Source organism: Apodemus sylvaticus, chromosome 4 (assembly GCF_947179515.1).
Source record: "Apodemus sylvaticus chromosome 4, mApoSyl1.1, whole genome shotgun sequence".
Lineage (NCBI taxonomy): Eukaryota > Metazoa > Chordata > Mammalia > Rodentia > Muridae > Apodemus > Apodemus sylvaticus.
The window spans coordinates 78,039,614-78,060,407 of NC_067475.1; the positions used below are offsets into that span (position 1 = coordinate 78,039,614).

Here is a 20,794-nt window from a genome sequence, read left to right on the forward strand (position 1 = left end):
AATTAGCATAAAACATAACTTCTGCTTTGAAATCCCATCAAAGCAAAGGACACTGTCTTTTAATTGAGGAGGTAACTCGACTGATGTTGATCATTACAACTTTTAGACGTGGTTTTCTGTCATCTGGTTTTGGGTTTGGGTTTTGTCTTTACGGTTTCCCGTTGAGTCCTTGTCTCTTCTGGCTTAGCGTGGTGGATCTGATGCCTGGGAAGTACGTGTTACTTCAGCTCCTCGGGTCTCAGCTTGACCCTATGTGGGATGGGACATCACAGCCCTAGGCTTCATACAGGCGAGGTACCATCTGGGGGTTGAACAACTCTTAGGTGATGTTATTATTATCCTTATTGTATGTTTTTTTTTTTAAGTCCTACTTGTGGGAGCTGGAGAGGTGGCTCAGTGGTTAAGAGTACTGGCTGTTCTTCCAGAGAACCAGGTTTGATTCCCAGCACCCAACTGTCTTTGAGTGCAGTTCCAGAGGGTATTTGACGCCTTCTTCTGGCCTCTGTGGACACTGCACATCCGTGATGCACAGACACATACCGGAAATACCCACATGCAAAATAAAAATAAGTGAATAAATCTTGTTTTATATCCTAACTTAAGGTTCAAAGTATGACTTCAACTATATTTTTCTAATTCCTTAATTTGAATGTTAAGGATTAAGATGCTCTGTATCAGATAATGAATTTAACTGCTTTTACTAAACCCTTCAAGCCTTCTCCTTTTAAACATTTAATCTAAGGATTGTAATCCCTAACTATTGTTGAATTATTGGTATTGTTTCAGTGCATATACACAAAGGAACCTGATTTTCCCTGGACATTAAAATTTATTTTGACGATCATGCATAGCTCTGTCCACCTCTCTGCCTTCACATCAGTCTATTACAAAGATCTTTTTAAATTTTATTTTTATCTTATGTGCATTGGCATTTTGCCTGCATATATTTCTGAGTGAGTGTGTCAGATCCCTGAAACTGAAGTTAGGTGTGAGCTGCTGTACTGCCTAGTTTTGTGTGTCAACTTGACACGAGCTGGAGTTATCACAAATAAAGGAGCTTCAGGTGAGGAAATGCCTCCATGAGATCCAGCTGTAAGGCATTTTCTCAATTAGTGATCAAGGAGGGAGGGTCCATTGTGGGTGGTGCCATCCCTCAGCTGGTAGTCTTGGGTTCTAGAGCAAGCCAGGGGAAGCAAGCCAGTAGTAACATCCCTCCATGGCCTCTGCATCAGCTCCTGCTTCCTGACCTGCTTGAGTTCCAGTCCTGACTTCCTTTGGTGGTGAACAGCAATGTGGAAGAGTAAGCTAAATAAATCCTTTCCTCCCCAATGGGCTTGTTGGTCATGAGGTTTGTGCAGGAATAGAAACTCTGACTAAGACAGCTGCCATGTGGGTACTAGGAATTTAACCCAGGTCCTCAGGAAGAGCAGCCAGTGCTCTGAACCACTGAGCCATCTCTCCAGCCCCACACCCCCCATTATTAAGATCTTAATAGTGAGTCTTTTGTTGTTTCATTCAGATGACAGAGTAGGTCACAGACTGCAAACTCTGTCAAGATGTCCTACTGACTCTTAAAACTTAGCAGATATGAGGAAACAGTTTTGTTATTCTTATGACTCTAGGTTGGTTAATCCTGTGATTTAATACAATTCCCAAAACAGTAGTAAATATGTTTAGGGGTGGTCCCTATGCTCTTCCAATCAGAAAGGTGAAATCTTTGTTTGACCTTTCCAAGTCTACCAACTCCTTGCCTATTTGTCAGTCATTCTGGAAGTTTTCTTCGTGTATGTCTTTGACTATATTTTTGTCCAAACCTTGGCTTCATGGCCTCCATCGGTGCTAGCCACCTTTCACTCATCTTTTAGATTCTGAAACAACTTTTTAAAATATTTGTTCATTCATTCATTCATTCATTCATTCATTCATTTATATTTCTGGAGGAAGGCAGGTGCCACAGCCCGTGGAGGTCAGAGGACACCTGCACGAGCTGGTTCCCATCCTACCACACAGGTTTCAGAGTTCTGAGTTCTAATTCCCTTACCCATGAGCGCTCTCTCTGGCCCCCTGGGGAAGCATCTAAGTTGACGCTCTACTTTCTACATTTTAAGAAAGTCAACATCACTAATGGGGATTTTCTTTTTCACAAAACCAGGTTTGACTTTCCAGCGCTCTGAGCACATGCAGGTATGTTTTCATTCCTCGACTGCTGTCTTCTTCATAACACTATTTTTTCGCACTTCGAGGCATATCTAATCTTTCAAGGCTGCTTTAGGTGCCTCATAATTAACGTTCTTTTGCATCTTTAGGGTAATTTTTCTCTTCCTTACTGGGTAGCAGGACCACCCTGACTGGTTTCTGCTTAAAGAAGACAAACTTTTCACTTCCCCAGCTAGCAGTGAGACTGGAGGTGAGCCCCACCCCAACCAACGCTAACTGTGGGACTAGAGGTGAGCACCCCCCAACACCAACACGTGAGAAGACCAACTTCTCACTTCTCCAGCTAGTGGTAGGACTGCAGGGGGGCTCCCTGCCCCCAACTCATGGGGTCCTTCCTGATCCATCATCCCACTCCCTCAACCAGTCATTTATAAACATTTAAAATTACAGACTTCTAACAAAATATTTTTTAGCACATACCGCTCTCTGTGTATGCATATGTGTATGCATGTGTATGTGTACATGTGTGTGTTGAACACCTGTATATTCAACACAGGCTTAACTCAAATTATCTTAGATAAAATATCTATGTCTAGAAGTGCTTACCATTTTCACATAGTTCCTACTTATCTTTGTGCAAGGTCCACAGCGGAGTATGTGCCTCACCAAAGGCCCCCCACAACCACAGTCCACAGCGGAGTATGTGCCTCACCAAAGGGCCCCCCACAACCACAGACCACAGCGGAGTATGTGCCTCACCAAAGGCCCCCCACAACCACAGACCACAGCGGAGTGTGTGCCTCACCAAAGGGCCCCCCACAACCACAGACCACAGTGGAGTATGTGCTTCATCAAAGGGCCCCCCACAACCACAGCCCCATTCTTCAAGCTCTTCCCAGATAAGCTCTGCTCAGCTCAGCATGGAGGCTTCCTCCATGAGCCTCATCTTGGAGACAAGCTCCATACTGCTTTTCTTAAGCCACGCCCATTGCCCGCTCAAGCCACGCCCACTGCCATGGGCACTCTGTTCCTCTCAGCTCCTGCCTCAGAGCTTCACCAATCACCAGCAGAGAACAATAATGTAGGTTGGAGCTGGGCATTGCTGCCTTATGCCTTTAATCCCAGCACTTGGGAGGCAGAGGCAAGCAGATCTCTCTGAGTTCGAGGCTAACCTGGTTTAGAGTGAGTTCCAGGACAGCCAGAGCTATACAGAGAAACTCCATCTTGAAAACCAAAAGCCAACCAAACAGACAAACAAAAACCAACAACAACAAAAAAGAATACGGTTTGGTCCTTCTTTCTCCTCTTCCTCCTCTTCCTCCTCCTCCTGCTCTTCATTCACAGTTCTGAGAATCAACCCAGGGTCTCCTCCATGCTGGTCAAGTACCCTCCCCTGAGCTGTAACTCCAACCCCAGAACGACCTGGTTCTCTCTGGCTCTACAGGCAAGATCCTTAAATTTAAATTCTTCATTACATTCTTTTATACAGGTATTTAAACCTGTCTAAAAAATTAAAATTCACACAGTCAAAACCAAACACCTGCTGTGTCAGGCCTGAGACCCTGTGGCAAACAGCCTGTGTACAGACTGTGGGGACCTGGTGGGGAAGAATCCCAATGGGCCCAGCCAGCCAAGAAGATGGAGAAGGTTTACTTGCAATGCCAGACTCAGCCCATGTCTGTCGGTGCTGTGGAGCCCTTTCTGCCTCTTCCGAGGAGATAAACACACACAAGTAGGCAGCCAGAACATCGTTCAGGGTGCGCAGGGAAAAGCCGACTTCCCTGGCCTGGCACACTGGGACCTGGGGCCTCCACTGTTCCCCTTCTACTGCTGCTTGGCATTTGACAGTGTTTAATGAGGAGGTTCCTGGGGTGGCCCTGGGAGGCCTGTGGGCGGTGGGCACGCAGCCAAGAGAATCCTGGAGAATGCTGAGTGCAGCAACTGTCAGGCTCCGGAGGCCGTGATGTAATGCATCTCTGGGGGCCCAACAAAACAAGCCGCCAGTGTTGCTCCTGCCCGCCTGGCAACCAGGTGTTGCTCTCCCAAGACAGGGCGCCTCTGCGCCATTATTAACTCCAGTCTGTCCTTGGCAGGAGGAGATGTAAAAACATTTATTGTCCCATAAAAGCCAACCCCAGATAGGAGAAATGACTTCTAAAACACATCTTGCTAAAGAGGATTTCCATAGCAACTTCAGAGGTGTGTGCATACAGCTAGAGACAGGTCCGGCTGATGGAGGCCACCTGGGCCATATGCAAACCCTGGTCAGGGCAACAGCAGCCAGAGCAGGTTCTAGAACCTGTCATGGTGAATAACGCCGTTGAAAAGCCACCTTCTCTAACGCCAAAGGTAGCAGAGCCATCATCAGATCAAACTGAGAGAGATCCTCCCCCCACCCCCTGCAACCCGTGTCTCAGTGTCTCAGTCATGCTCATGATTTGACCTTGGAAAGCACAGGGTCACCTATAGATCTGAAAGAAACCTACTGGCCATTGCAAGAGAAGGGCTTTCCCTGCTTGCACGCATTCTATACATGCTTCACGGTCCTATAGGTCAAATTGTGAGCAGAGTCAAGACTGAGATCTGGGGACAGAAATTTAGGGGATGGGGATGCTCTCAGAGTTAGCACAGGAAATGGGACATGGGCTAGGTGTGGGACAGTGGTAACAGAAACCTCAGGTGACTCCTTAGGGACCCCTAGAGTCTGATGACCCTAGACAGTTATCCTCTAGGACATGGTTCTCAGCCTTCCCAGAGCTGAGACCTTTTTACAGAGCTCCTCATGTTGTGGTGTCCTCAACCACAAAATTATTCCATTGCTGCTTCATAACTGTAATTTTGGTACTGTTATGAGTTGTAAAGTAAATATCTGATATGCAGATGATCTTAGGCAAACCTCTGTGAAAGGGGTCACTCAAATTCCATAAGGTGAGAACCCACTGCTCTAGGAGGTAAAGGGGCCTTTAAACTCCATCCGTGGGTTCCTGCTACCCCAGAGTAAGGGGCATGACCCTGAGTCAGGCAGCTCCCTTGAGAGGTGGGGTTTCACAACCAGCACAATAGCAGGTGGAGGCAACTGGTGTTCAAGTCAACACAGGGCAGAGCAGGTGTGTTCCAATAGCCACTGTACACATACATGCACACACAAATGTGTGTGCACACCCACACATGTGCACAGGAACATACACAAGTGAAGAAACAAAAATGCATGTATACACGTGCGCACACACACACACATACACACACACACACACACACACACACACACACGAAGACTTCATTGAACATAAAGTAAGCCCTGGGAACAGCATGGCAAAGCGATCGAGGACACAGACATCAGAGAAGAGCAAGCGACAAGCCTGGCATTTTTGTGTCACCACAGAAGCCCTCAGACCTCAGACAGTCTAGAGCACAATTCCTGTCCCTGCAGGATCCAGCCTGGGTTGATGAGAGAAATTTGAAGTTTGGAAAAGAACTCATGCTTACATTCTGACTGCACACTTAGGAGCCCTGAGACCTCAAACCACTTACTCTCCAGCAGGCAGCCCTAAGGTGAGGACAGTCTGGCTGCCTTGAGTCTGCTGCTGGGTTAGGCTGGGAGAGCATGAAGCATGGAATACAAAGCCAGGACAGAGTGAGAAGCAGGAGCCAGGGCGTGTTCCTGTGCTCAGTACCACATATGCCCAACCCATCCCCGCCTGTGCTCGCAATGTCTGTTCCCTAGAGGGCAGACTGCGGGAGGCTCTGACTTGCTTCGTTTCCTGATGTTCAGCTGAAGCTCATAAGCCACGTTTGCAAAGGGAACAGCTGGGGATTCTGTAGCAGCACAGGCCAAGCTAGTTTTACAAGGGCTAACGGGCTTGTCTAACCTAGGCTAATGGAGACTAACATACCATAATGCAAGCTAACCTCATCTAACCAGGCAAGTCCAGCCTGGACTTGGAAGCTTTGAAGGGTGTTCAGTATCAACCAACATCCAACGACAAGGCCCTTCAAAATGTGGCTATTCTCCAGAAATGAGTAAATAAGTCACTATACTTGTGAACGTTTCAGTAAACAATGAAACCCACTTGTAGGTACCTGAGTGTGTGTTTAGCCAGCCTGTTCATCTGAAACACATGCCAGACAAGTATTCATGAGATACATGCATTTCAGACGGAAAACCTCAAGTGCCCCCAAAGGGCTATACAAATTCAATCACCACTGTTGGAAATCTTGGCTTCTGATGGTTAGAAAGGAAAACAGGATGAGTATCAGTGGGTATTTGGCAGTAATCTGTCTATTCTGGTTATTTAAAAAAAAAAAAAAACAAAGGCCGCCACAGAGATCCTGAGTTAACTGGGGTTACAGCGCATGGCGAGGTGCAGCTTGCAGGGCTGGCTCTGCTTGGCTGTAACGATGAGTCCTGCAAAGCAGCTCTCGCTGTCCTTCCTTCATTACTGAAGCCGGAAGGCCGAGTGGCTGCTTTCCTCAGCAGAGTCCCAGAAGGCAGCCAGCACACGCCTGCCCTCCCAGCGTGATGGGGCAGGAAACAGGACGGAGCTATCACAAGTTCACGACCAGCCTGGACTACCCTGTCTCAAACAAACAGCAGGGCAGCTCCATGAGGAGTTGGGGTAGGAAGCAGAGCACCATGTCTCTGTCACCGGAGAGTGTTTGCCAGAGAAGGCTTGTGAGGAGAGCTGTCTGGTATGGGTCACAGCTTGGGAAAGGAGCTTAGCTGCTGAGCTATGGTGGGGCTCTAACTAGCTGGGGAGTGTGGCTTGGGGCTCTCTGTCCCCCAATGCAGACAGTCGCAGCGTGCTTCTTAGTGGCTGCTCCTCTCACATAAGGACCATGTTCTGGGCAGCACGATGAAATCAGAAAGCCACACCTACTGGCTGAACATCCCAAAGCCAGTGGGAAATCTCATTCGTGGCCCCCGTGTGCTAACTAACTAGCCATGTGCTAACTATCCAGCCAGAGCTCTGCTAGGATCCTCTGCCTTGACTTAGCTCAGCTCAGAGATGGGCACGTGGGATATCTGACGGTCAAATCGTAAATACTGATGCATTAAGGACAGCTACCAGGGTCTGTGCCAGCAGCACGGATTCCCTCTGTGCCTTCCTACACCGAAGCTCTCTGCCTCGGTGGCTTTATTCTATTTCAGGTGACACTTGGTTTGAAAAGAGGAAACCACAGCTTCTCAGGCAGACTCTACACATGAAATCTGATTGGAATGAGACACAGTTGGCTTGAAAAGGACAGGTATCACCAACAGGGCCTGAGGGGTACACAGAGAGAGAGCACCATCCTAATAGGGAGCCACAGGGGTGGATGTTCTGAGAACCGTCGGGTCATGGCAGAGCCGCGGTCTCTGGGAGGCCACAGTCAGTCCCTCCCTCCCTCCACTCCCATCAGGAGTCCTCTGAATCACCGCCCAACCCCCTAAAGCCTCAGTCTATCTCACCAGCGTAGTGGTTCTCCAACTCTAAAGTGCACATGAATCATGACGAGACACCGCTAAAGGGCCACTGCTGCTTCAATAACTCTGGAGTTAAGCCCTGTACTCTAACACGTCTCCTGGCGACACTGATGTTATCAGTCAGTGAACCAAAACCTTGAGCAGAACATATTACTAGAGGTGTATGAGATCTGTGGGCAAAAATAATTATATGAGGAAATTTGAACTAAGCAAAAATAAATAGGTTTTGTTACTGCAGGCTTATCAGAGCCCTGTGAACATTTGCAAGCATCATTAATCTCCAAGAGGAGAACATACAAAATCATGTAAATCAATAAATACTGAGAGGGGGCAGTTAAGGATATAACCAGGGTGCTGGAGAGATGGCTCAGTGGTTAAGAGCACTGTCTGCTCTTCCAGAGGTCCAGAGTTCTATTCCCAGTAGTGGCTCACAACCATCTGTAATGGGATCTGATGTCCTCAGCTGGTGTGTGTCTGAAAACAGCTACAGTGTACTCATATGCATTAAATAAATGAATAAATAAATAAATAAATAAATATTTTAAAGGGGTATGTGTGACCAGAAGACTTTGACACTTTGGTCCAAAAGGAGAAACAAAAGGTAGTTATATATATTTTCCCCAGCTTACCTGGGCTCCAGTGTTGCAATATTCTACACCAGCTCTGCCCTGCTCTTCTTGCCCCCATTTTCTCCCTTGAGGTATCTGGGAGCATTCCAGCCTCCTCCGTCAGACCTTAGACCTGGCATCCCTGCCCCTCCTCCCTCCTCATCCCACGCTCAGGGTCTCCCTGAGATACCTTTCACAGACTCGCACAGTCCAGGCAGCGATGATCCACAAGGAGATGCTGAACACCAACAGCACCGTGCCGGGGCAGATGGTCATGAGCGTCTTCATGACGAACCGGGTGTTGAAGTTGATCTTGTTGAGGGCCCCGATGCTTCGGGAGGAGGCATCAGTGAAGAGCTTGCTGTGTAGCAGCATGACTCGGGCGATCAGGTAAAGGCGCAGGAACATGGGGATGGACAGAATAATGTCCACGTCAGCCTCTGCCCGAGATGGGGTGTAGGAGAAGGCCAGGCGTGCAGTCCAGAAGAACTTGTACTCTCCAGGAATGGGGTGAATGGCGCACACCAGCATCTCCAGGCTGATGTAGAGGATGCGCTCGTAGGTCATGGCTATCCGCCAGTCATCTGCACCATTGTCGATCACAAAGAGCTGGAGGGGCAAAGAGCACATTAGCGTGGCCAGGGCAGGTGAGCAGGAGTGTCGCAGAAGAGGCAGGGGCAGGGGTCCTGAGGATCCGTGAGCCTGACCACCTCAGGGGCAAGCTAGGCGTCTACCTGTGTGACAGCCCCAGTGGGAGTCAGAAGACCTGCTCAGACCCAGCTGAGGGTCTTAGCTAAGACACCCACTCTCTGAATCTCACTTCCTTCCTCTGAAAGTGGCTTCCTAGGATATTGTCATGTTTGTTTGTGACAAGGTCTCACTCTGTAACCAGCTAGCCTCAAACTCATGGAGATCCTCCTGCCTCAACCTTTCCAGTTCTGGGATTACAAGAATAAGCCAGCATGACAAACTGGATACTGAGATTCATAATAAGAAAGAATACATTTTGGTCCTCACCTTGGCTGGGGCATGTAACTACTAAAACCCTGGAGAGGGCTGGGGTATAACATAGCATGCACATGACACTGGGTCTGACCCTCAACAATACACACACACACACACACCATATATACACACACACACACACACACCACACCACACCATACACACACACACACACCATACACATACACACACACACACACACACACATATATATATATATATATATATACACACAACCCCATATACAAACACACACATATATGTACACACACACATATACTCACAACACACACATACATATACTGAGCTTCAAAAATGATGAGTCTTTGGGGCTTGTTTTGTTTTGAGACAGGGTTTCACTGTGTAGTCCTGGCAGGCCTGTGTTTTGTAGACTAGACTAGCCTTGAACTCACAGAGATCTACATGCCTCTGCCTCCTAAGCACTGGGGTTAAAGGGTGCACACCTGGCTACTGTTATTTAGAGCCTGGGTTTAAGTCCAGGGTCTCCTACAAGCCAGGCTGGTGTTTCTGCCACAGGGCTGCATCTCCAGCACAGTCAGAGTCAGAGTCTTCCAAATGCCCATGTCATGACTGGCCAGCCTCAGGATGGGAGCAAGGAGGAGAAAGACTACCAGCCCCACACTAGCGGCTGACCATCAGTGGCAAGTGATTTCATCACACATGCTACACAAAGAAGCTTCTGTCAAGCCCAAGGACAAGGTTTGGAGACTTCCACATAGCTGACCACATGGAGGCACCTGGGAGATAACACGCCCACAGACGCCCCAGATGGTTTACAACCTTCCCGTATGTCTGCCCTGGGAGTCCACTCCAGCCTGCGGCTCAGCAGAATTCTCTGAAACACCCCAAAGAATAAAGGTGCAAATGTGTCCCTGAGCTATGCCCCTGTTCCCAGCAGGTGAATCAAATCCAAGGCCCAGGTCATGGAAGCCCCGACTCACAGCTCAGCCAGCCCCAAGTGGACTTTTAAAGTGGGACAGAGCTGAAGGACCAGTAGCCAGGGGGCACTTAATGTAACGTCAAGTAGAGTGTTAAAGCTGGGTTAAACTGCAGAACCCCCTTTGGTGTTCATACTTGGCATGTGGACAAAGCTCCCACAAATCAGAGCTGGAAAGATAGCTCAGCAATTGAGGACACTGACTGCTCTTCCAGAGGACCCAGGTTCAAATCCCAGCACCCACATGCCATCTCACAACTATCTATAATTCCAAGATATGACACCTTCACACAGACATGCATGCGGGCAAAACACCAATGCACATAAAATGAAAATAAATAATTTAACCTCCCCCAAATCCAATGAGTAGAGGGAGGACAGCGTGAGAGGAGCACTGAGAAGCTTTCAACACCTGCCCCCCCCCCCCCCGCACCTCTGAGTCTCAGCAGGCGTGGCATTGGTGGAGAAAGGTGGGTGTTTCCTGTAGCAGAGAGCTTACAAGGCAACCAGGTTCCTGACCCCAACTCAGAAGGGGCAGCAAGTGTCTGCAGACCACACTGCACTCTTGGGTAATGCGTAGAGCACTCATTGCATGGCTCCCGAGCCTACTGTTAACCAGCTCTGGAACCCTAGGTGAGTGACTGAACCTCTCTGCCTCTCCACCCTCCTGCCTGGGAACGCACCATGTGCTGCAGAGGCTACAATGGGTGTGTTGCATATATCATACACACTAGTACATCCGATGTGCAACAAACCTGCCATGTACCCATCACACTGTTAGCAGTCATGCGCAAAGCAGCAACTATCATGGCTAATTGTTAACATTAGCTATGCCTTCTTTTTAGCCTTACTAGACTAGCTAGCATCTTGGTCTTTGTGTACAATGAGGGCCGGCTTGGGCTATGTCTCCATTCCTTTCTAATCCCAGTCTTCCTGAGAGCTTTGAACCCTGGGGCCATGTCATGAGGACCCACTCCTGCAGGCATTCCCTGGATGCCTACTACTGCCTTGCACATACTCAGCTGAGATTCACATCCAGGGAAGGTCCAGGCTTTGTCCCCGAGGAAACCCCACCATAGGGTCCCAATGTGTTGGATGACTGTCAGGGGCTCCACTTTGGCCTTTCAGCAAGCTTGGTCTTCTCTTCCGTCCACAGCAAGTCTGTCCCAAGCAACCGGGGCCTGCATACGGTTGGAGCTATAGCCAGGACAACGGAGGTGCCTGCCACACCCTCTGTATTGCCCTGGCTGCCACCTCAGGGACCCATGCACCCCAGGTCCTCTGCCCAGATCCCCGGGGAACTGCTGCCCTCCAGCATGGCTTCTACTGGCCTTTAGGGAGGACCTAGGCTGGAGGCCTTGTGGCCTAACTTGGCTGGTGTTTTGGGGCAGTGAGCCTTGGAGAACGAGCATCCTCACTTGCACATCCTGAGAGGAGAGTGATCCCTGAATCCTGCCCGGGGCCAGTTCTGGAAGGCCAGTGAACAGTCAGGGGGAGAGAAAGAAGCTAATGGTGTTGCAGAAGCTCGGGAGAGAAGCTAATGCTCACATCCAGCATTCACAAATGCTCCGCCCACTTCTGCGGGCAGCAGACTGACTCTGCCCCCCTCCAAGGTCTGGGCCCCACCCTTCTGCTTTGAAGGCAATCGCTAAGCATCCCCCTCACCCCTATCCACTGCCTTCCCATGAGTCCCTTCATCTAAGGAGAAGACTCATGCTGCCTGAGCCTGAGGCCTCCAAGAATAAAACCTTAGAGTCAAAGAGTCCCTGGCACATCAGATACAAATAGAACGCAAACAGGTGAGTCACATGAGGTAGACAGTGCGCGTGCGCGTGTGCAGTAAGGGCTGTGTGGAGATGTGCTCTCTTGCTTTTAGTGTCTGCCTGTGACATCTGCGTGCTGCGGGATCAAGTTCCAGGCGTCCTAGCAGCCCCCTGAGAGGCGAAAGGGGCGGCTGTGGAGTGTGCCAGGCTTCAACCTCGCTGAGTAGCTGAGTATCGACTTCCCCTCTTCCTGTCCTGTGACCATACAGGGCCATAACAAATGTGAAACTCAATGAGGTCATAAGCCAGTGTCCAGCAAACATATTAAAGGCCTGCTGCCTGTTGGGACGGGGCAAAGCGAAGCCTCCAAGCAAGATCCCTGGGTGAAGCTCAGTAGGGGAAGCGGAGGCCACCCTGGGAAGCCTGGCTGGGGGCGGCTCTCAGCAGGGATCATCTGTGAACAGAGGAAGGTACCAGCAGCGCACCTGGGGAGGCTGCTCTCTCTCAGTGCAGCGCAGCCTCAGTGCAGCGCAGCCCGGGGTTTCCCAGGCCCAGATCCGTGAATGAGAGAGACAGCTCTGTGGCCATTTCCAAGGTATCTGTCTGCTCCTAGCTGCTATCCAACAGCCCGAGTCATGGCAACACGGCTCTCTGGCCAAACTCTTTAAATACAAAATTAAAGCCTTCCATCCAGTAATAAAGAAGCACATTCAGTTGCTATAGTAACTGGGTTCACGCAGTAGGAACTGAAGCAATGAGTAACGGATTCCTTTGATTGCTCGGTGGAGACTGAGCTGGTAGATCATCTGAACTGAAGGATGGGGTCTCCACTGAGCTACCCAGCTCAACAGGAAAGAACTGGCTGGGGTGCTGTCCCCGCCAGCCTCTCGGTGTCTTGGTGCAAGGAAGATAGATGCAGTCAGTCAGTCAGAGGCTGGTGAGCTGGCTGGACCCTCCCACACCAGGCGTTAGGCCTTGGGGTCTCCATTACGGGACTCCTGTTCCTGTGTACTCGGCTGAGGTCTCTCTAGGTGGCTCACAGAGATGCTGCTGGGCGTTTACAAGCAGTGTGTACTTGGGGGAGGTTGTTTGCAGAAGAGGAACAAGGAGAACTATTTCAGGCTGCAGACTGTGAGTCCCTGCCACACAGCCATCATGGCAGGGTTTGATGGCCCCGCAGAGCCGGGCGGCTCCCATACCATCCGCAGGCAGCTCTCCTGCACAGGGCAGCCTTGTGCTTCCTACCCCTGGAATCACAGCTCTGCAGGGTGACCTCACTTCCTGCAGCTCCTCTGCCTCCTGCTCATTCCCTGCCAATCACAAGTTTCAGTTATTTATTGGTCTTTACTGCATTTCTGTCTGTCTTGTCACTTAGACCAGTGGCTGTCGAAGCGGCTGCACATCAGAGCCACTCTGGAGGCCTGTTAAAAATCCCCTGTGCCTTGCACAACAGGAGCTTAGCAGAAGAAGGGGGAGGGAGGGAAAAGAAGGGAGGGGCAAAGGAAAGAAAAGCAGCTCTCTGCCAAGGTCCATCCTCAGACCAAGACTGGATCGGTGGGAGGGGAGGGCTGGTGTCTGACCTGTGGGAGGGGGCGAGGGGCTGACATTGGAGCGCTTGTGCTTATTTTCTGATATAGCATCTGCTATCTAGCCCAGGCTGCCCTTGAATAGACAATCTCCCTGCCTCGGGCTCCTGGGTGCTGGGATTATTCTTAAAGCTCCTGGATACCAAAGGGTAACCAGGGCCGGGACCCAGTGATCTCAGTGTGAGCTTCCTTGATCTCTGCTATTGCCAATGCCTAAGCTCAGTCTTAGCATGCAATCGATAGTTATTAAATGCTACCACTTATCTGACTTTGGAGCTAATCTTCCCTTTCTTGGGCAGTTTCCTCTGAAGATAAAGATTTTTGTGATGGTCCCCAATGTGCACTGTCTTAGGTTTTGGTCTCTGTGGCAAAGCACCAGGACCAGGAGCAACCTGGAGAGAAAGGGGCTTATTTGCCCTACAGGTTATGGTATCATTAGGAGGAGCCAAAACAGGAACTGAAGCAGAGGCCACGGAGGAGTGCTGCTTACTGGCTGGCTCCCAGGGCTCACCGGGCCTGCTGTTTATACAAGTTAGGACCACTGGCCTGGGGCGGGGGTGGGGGGGGAGCACCCACTCTGTCATGTCAGTCATTGATCGAGGAAGGGAGGCATTTCTACAGCTGAGGCTCCCTTTTCCCAGATGACTCTAGCTTATGTCAAGTTGCACATGCATCCTGCTCTAAGGAGCCAGAACCCTGTGGCACTTTCCTGATGGCGCCTCCTACCCAGCATGTGTTGTTCTCGGTTCTGTGAGCTCCTTAGAGCAGAGCCATGCTGGTTCACTTGGCTTACAATGTTCCTGGCACACTGTGGCATTAAGTCAATTTCTGGTGAATGAGTAAGAACGCCTGCGGGAACTTCATTCCTGAGCCTACCATTACCCAAGGGCCTAACAATACATTTCTTCTCACAATGGAGGATGCTGCCCCTTTCCCAGAGGATGGCCTGATCTGCAATAAACTGCCCCAGGTGATCTGCAACATCAGAAAGTTCTAGAGCTAACCCAAAACAAGCTTCTATTATTAGTTTTCAAAGTGGCCTCTATTATTATATTGATTATGTGTATTTGCTCATTGATGGAGCCAATGCTCCTGTGCATGTGTAGAGAGACAGGACAATTTGCTGGAACTCGCTCTCCCATCCCCCACCGTGTGAGTTCTGGGGATGAAGGCAGGTCGTCAGGCTTGGTACTGAGTACCTTTACCTGGTGAACATCTTGCTGGTCCTGGAATCAGGCTCTCAAGTGGTGCTGGGTCAGAGTGATCTCGGGGGAAATGGGCAAGTGTCTCCAGAAGGAACCAGTCACCCCAAGGCTTGATCTCAATGACTCAGCCTGACTGCCTCTGGTGGATTTTGGAAAGGCCCTGGGTGATATTGACAGGTGGCAAACTCAAGGCCTGGAAAGGACAGCCCCAGAAGGGAGAGGTGTCAAAGACCCTGAGCAGACAAGGAAGTTTTCTCCTGGGCCTGCCTGGGCTTGCCCCCTGTCCACTGACTCCTTGGGTAGGAAATGAAACTGTCTCTAAATTGCTGAATCTTGCTGCCTCACATGGGAAAAGGGATCCTCCGCATGCAGAGGAGTCAGTCTGCAGACGGGACATGTGGCACCACAGCCTGTGGACTTCCTTCCTCAGACGGTGAGAGGTCACTCAGGGCTGGATCCTTCTACTCCTTCTCTAACTCTTGTGAGCCGAAGTTACCGCAATGCCAAGAGCTTGCTCAGGAGGCGGGTTGACACAACAGAGTGATTCCTAATGTGCAGTAATTAGAGAAAAGCCAGAAGTAATTCAGTTCAACTCAGCTCAATTCAGTGAAACAACCACCGAGAACCAACCAGCTGAGGCCATTGTAGGGGCATAAACACAAGTCAAACACATGTCCCAGGTGCCAGTTTGCAGTCTCAAGTGGCTCTAGCACCAGAGAGGCACATGAGGACCCTCACAGGAGAACGTGGGTAAGACGGGACCTCAGCACCGCTTGGAGACAAGTACTAGATGTCGATTACAGAAAATGTCCACAGAGCCACTTGCTTTCTGTGAGTGTGACATCGCCTCTCCGTCCTGCAAGAGGCATAGCCTACGGTGCAACATCTTGAGTTTAACCTGACCCCATGCCTTCCTTTGGGAAATGGGATGTTATAAAATATAATACATCTGACGTTTAGAAGATCAGTTCTATGGGGCTTGCTGCAGACATGTGGCCTCCTTTTTTCTGTCACTCAACTTTGTCAGGGGCTACAGCGAGGCTTTCCTAGACCAGCACATGAACAAACTCTGCAGAGGACTACCACACTGAGTCCAGTTACACAATGTTGTCTTAAGCTGTTGTCTTTCAGGGGCATGCTATACAGTACCATCAACATGCACTGAGACCGACGCGTACCCATGGGTATTAGGGCAGCCAGGAGATTGGCCTTCCACGCCCGACCCTTCCCTTTTCAGTTCTCTTGCAACAAGATCTAGAAAGAGCCACAATACCTACTGACACTCTCTAACCCCTATAGTTACAGGGCTGACCAGTGCAGGGGAGTGTGGCCATGATCAATAGCCATCCCTCCTTCTGACACCCTACGGACACCAAGAAACAAATCAAAGTATTAAAGAGTTATTTTTCTGAACCGTTTAGTTATTTTAAAGTGTTTTCTGCAAGTGTTTAAGGAAGTTCACTGGTGAACTAAATCAGATAACAGAGATAAACAGAATTTATGGAGTGCTGGAACAGCTGGTTGTCTCTCCTTAGCAGATCTAGGGAGTTGCATGATTAGCTGGGTGAAGAGATCACTGTGAGAATCCTAACTCTGAGTAACCACTGATGGTACCAAAGAAAATGATCTCAGCGGGCACAAGGTGTACCGGAGAGCACTGAGCTTGCCCTGATGTCTGGTCTCCACAGGCTAAGCTCAGAGGAGCCCTCTGACCCCTCCCGCTCACCCCTCATGGGGTGGGACTTGCTTCCTCCACAGGGTGTCTCTCAGGGAAGCTCTGTCATCACTAGCTCGTGACAGCCAGCTCTGGAGGGCCATCTGGTCACCTCAGAACAGGTCACTTCACCCAGACACCCTGGAGCCTCTTGTGGGACAGCTGCAGGCTGGGGAGTGGCTGCCCTGGCAGGGAAGCGAGGAGAGGCCTTAACTGTCCTGTTTGTCACCGTGAGTTTGAATTGTCTCTTTAGATCAGTAGTTCCCTTCCTTTTGAAAGACTTGGGCCCTTCTGCTCTTTATCTGAGCAAAATTGTCTCATAAAATGTTCTCAGCCATCAAGGGAGACAATGTGTAGACAGATCCCAGCCAAATGCAAAGCGTTCATTCTTACTCGACTATAAAGTTTTCTAAATTAAAGAGAGAAAATGAAGAGATGGGGGAGGGGAACTTTTCATGTTCCCTCTGTGGGAGAAAAACCTCAGGGAATTTTTCCATCATTAAAAAAATGCAGAAGAAGGGGCTATAGATAAGGCTCAGAGGTTTAAAAAGTACTGACTGCTCTTCCAGAGGACCTGGGTTCAATTCCCAGCACCCACCTGACAGCTCACAACTGTAACTCCAGCTGCAGGGGATCCTCACACAGGTGTACATGCAGGCAAAACACAATGCACATAAAGTTAAAAATAAATAATTATTTTTTAACGCAGAAGATAACATTCCAGATTTTAAAAATCATGTGTTATTAATATATAGCTTATAGATAAATAAACGTAAACTCCTTAGACTATATATTCTGTATGTGCACCATTACTATGGGGTTACCATGGAAACAGCATCAAAAAGTCCTGTGATCCCTAATTGGGTTTCCCTGAGGACAAGTGCTGGTTGTCAGTGATGAGACGAACTTCAGGTCTACAGCAGCAAGGAACGAACATAAAATTTCCAATAAGCAGAAACTGCGTGGAGCTAGATGAAGAAAAGGAAGAAAAAAATTGAAATTTAAAAGCAAAACTTGGGCTAGGGAAATGGCTCAGAGGCTAAGAGCACTGGCTGCTCTTCCAGAGGTTCTGGGTCCAATTCCCAGCACTCATATGGCAAAGTTTCAGGGGATCCAACACCCTCCACAGACAAACATGCAGACAAAACACCAATGCACATAAAATAAAAATAAAGCAAAAAAATAAAAAGCAAAAAATTTCAAAAAATGAAACAAAACCAAAACCCTACTTGTTGGGCCTTGTCAGAAAGCCCCCCCACCCCCCGCCACAGTGTGGCACCAGCAAGGCTGGAGCACGGTGAGTAGTGCTCTTCTGCCCTCCATCTTTCTAAGAAGAAATCCTCCCCACCTGAAACTAACTTCCTGCGGCTGGTGGCACTGGGCCATGTGTGATGTCCCATGGTGGCTCTGGGCCCAGCCAGACCAAGGTTCTCCTCAGTTCCCCTGGCAGACATCCCCTCTAGTCTATTGCCATAGACCTGGGAACCCTCTGGGACTTTAGAATCTGAAGTTCACGCGGGGCTAACGGAGGCCAGCGATGACCATAGGTCACTGTGCCCGTCCCGGGTTCTTGGAGCATGAAAGCCAAGCTGCAGCATGTGGGAAAGGAGCCTGTTTCTCAGTCACTCGGTCAGGGTCTGTCCCTGAGCAGGGCCAGTGGGGACTCCGTGGCTGGCAAGTGTTTCTCAGTGTCCTGGCCCTCAGACTCCTCATCTGGAACGGAAGGGTTGGATCCAATTTGCAGCTTCCATTTCCTACTAATAAATTGTTTTTTGTTTTGTGTTTCTTTTTAAATGTGAGTTCAACATGAGAAAGAAACTCAGCTTTCTAGGCTGAAGGGTGGAGAACATTGCTGAGTGCCAACGCACACCCCTCCACTACACAGATCTCTGTATGATCTCTGTGCTCCACCTCCACTACACAGATCTCTGTATGACCTCTGTGCTCCACCTCCACTACACAGATCTCTGCATGATCTCTGTGCTCCACCTCCACTACACAGATCTCTGTATGACCTCTGTGCTCCACCTCCACTACACAGATCTCTGTATGATCTCTGTGCTCCACCTCCACTACACAGATCTCTGTATGATCTCTGTGCTCCACCTCCACTACACAGATCTCTGTATGACCTCTGTGCTCCACCTCCACTACACAGATCTCTGCATGATCTCTGTGCTCCACCTCCACTACACAGATCTCTGTATGACCTCTGTGCTCCACCTCCACTACACAGATCTCTGTATGACCTCTGTGCTCCACCTCCACTACACTGATTTCTGTATGATCTCTGTGCTCCACCTCCACTACACAGATCTCTGTATGATCTCTGTGCTCCACCAACTTAGCAGGGAAACCATCGATCTGCTCTGGCTACAGCGAAAGACAAGGTTTGATACTAGACCGAGAGGCTACGTTCAAAAGCTCCTGCATGCACGGCTGCGGAGATGCTCAGAATCCTGCGCTTACATGGGACTCAGACTTGATTCCCAGCGCCCCTGTGATGGGCCACAACCTTCCGTAGCTTCACTTCCAGGTAATTCAATGCCCTCTTCTGGCTTTCATGGGCATTACACCCACTTCCCCGCACAGATGTGCATGCTGGCAAAACAGCCAAATCCATTAAAAAAGTCAAAAAAAAGTTATATTGCTGGATTCACAGGCTTGGAGCGTTACTCTAAGAGCTCATGGTCCACACATCTAGCCACCATGTTTGGGTTCTGACTGTGGACAATCACGCTAAACCCCAAGAACGCAGAAAACAAGTGGATACGGAACCTGGACCACGAAGCGTGCGCTGCAGGAAACAAGTAAACAGATGAACCCCGTGATGCCGCTGCCTTGAAAATAAACCCGGGAAGGGATTAGAGAAGTCTGGGAGCAGACAATGGGATCCTACTGGGCATCCAGGACAGCTCAGTCTACGGAGAGAGGGAGGGAATGGAGCCGACCCGACCGGTGCCCGATTGGCATGAAACAGAAGACTGGCTCAGGCAGTTTCCAAGAAGCCTCCCTCCCCAAGACTTCGGGAATCACTGGGACTCTTCCTCATGTAGGTTTGGCGTTTGTCCCGTTCTGTACAATGCAGTAAGGCCACAGCGACCCAGCCAGCCTCGGTTCCAAGGGCCACGCCCTAAATTTAGCAAGTGCCCTATTCCATCCACCTTCCAGCTGCCAAAGTGAATGTCCCCAAACAGAACCAAGCCACATAGCTCCCCTCACTGGACCCTGCCAGTTGTCCGCCAGGGTGTTCTGGGTCAAGTTCAACCTCTTAGCTCACTTGGTAAAAGGAGCTCTTCCTGTCTGTTCTCGGCTGAACCTCCCTCCTCATCACCTGCCACAGCACACCCAGCACCTCACGCCCACCAAGGCACTCAGATGGCTCCTATTGTCTGCTAACCTGTGGGGTGTTAGCAACTACAGTGCCACACCCCTGCTTCTCCCCGGAGAGCACCCCATGGACTGATCCCTCTCTCCAGGTTCACCATCTCCACATAGGACCCAGCTGCCTTTCTTGGGGTCTTCCCAGTACTGATCCCCAGCCCACAGAAGCTGGGGAAGGATGGCGAGAGTTAGCAGTGCCAGCCCAAAGTCCAGGCTACCCCCCTCAACAGCAACAGTGCTCTCTCAGTGCCACGCCCTATGAACTGTATGCATTACAGCACTGGCTCATTCAGTCCTGAACAGGGTTCCAAAAGTATTGTTAGTCCCATTGTACAGATGGGAAATTGAGGCTCAGAAAAATGTGGGAATAATAATATAATAATAATGGTCATATAGTTAAGGAAGGGCAGGTTTAGACTCTTTTAAAATCCCCTCTCTTGTACATCCATGTTCTTGACCACTGCAGCCCAGACCAGGCTATGCTGGGGGTTTGGTAGTCTGGTGTTTACCTATCATGAACCAAGCTGGTGTGTGTTTCCGGTTCTTTCTGCCTTGACAGTGGCAGCTTCTGGTACCTGTGATGTGTGGGGTAAGAAGAATGGTTTTTCAAATAGGAAGTTTCTAAGTTCTCATTTTGGCTTGACATAGGAAAGTATCTTTGTGAAGATTGGGATGGGGAGTGGGTTAACCATTTGAGCACCAGCTGCCAGGCCAGTAACCCAACCTATGTACTGCTTGGAGATTCTTCAGTCATGGCTTAAAGGGTGTTTTCAACAAGAGGTTCGGAATCGTTGAGCACCCTTGGGATCTGAGAGCAGGACCTCATGGAAGTCATGGGCCTACTAAAAGGGCTCTTCAGTTCGCTGTCCAGGACCAGCTGCAGGGGCCTTAGCTTGCAATGCCAGCACTAGGCAGCTACTTCAAGGCCGTCCTGAACTACAGAGAAGATC

The 20,794-nt window shown here is 49.6% G+C and overlaps 1 protein-coding gene across 1 annotated transcript in view; it reads right to left on the reverse strand.

Moving 5' to 3' along the window:
• The window catches only part of Kcnn3 (potassium calcium-activated channel subfamily N member 3), a 149,382-nt gene that overhangs the window by 51,011 nt on the left and 77,577 nt on the right, over nucleotides 1-20,794 (reverse strand). The window contains exon 3 of the mRNA XM_052180010.1: nucleotides 8,420-8,838. Coding sequence (XP_052035970.1) covers nucleotides 8,420-8,838 — 419 coding nt within the window. The remainder of the gene's footprint in view (nucleotides 1-8,419; nucleotides 8,839-20,794) is intronic.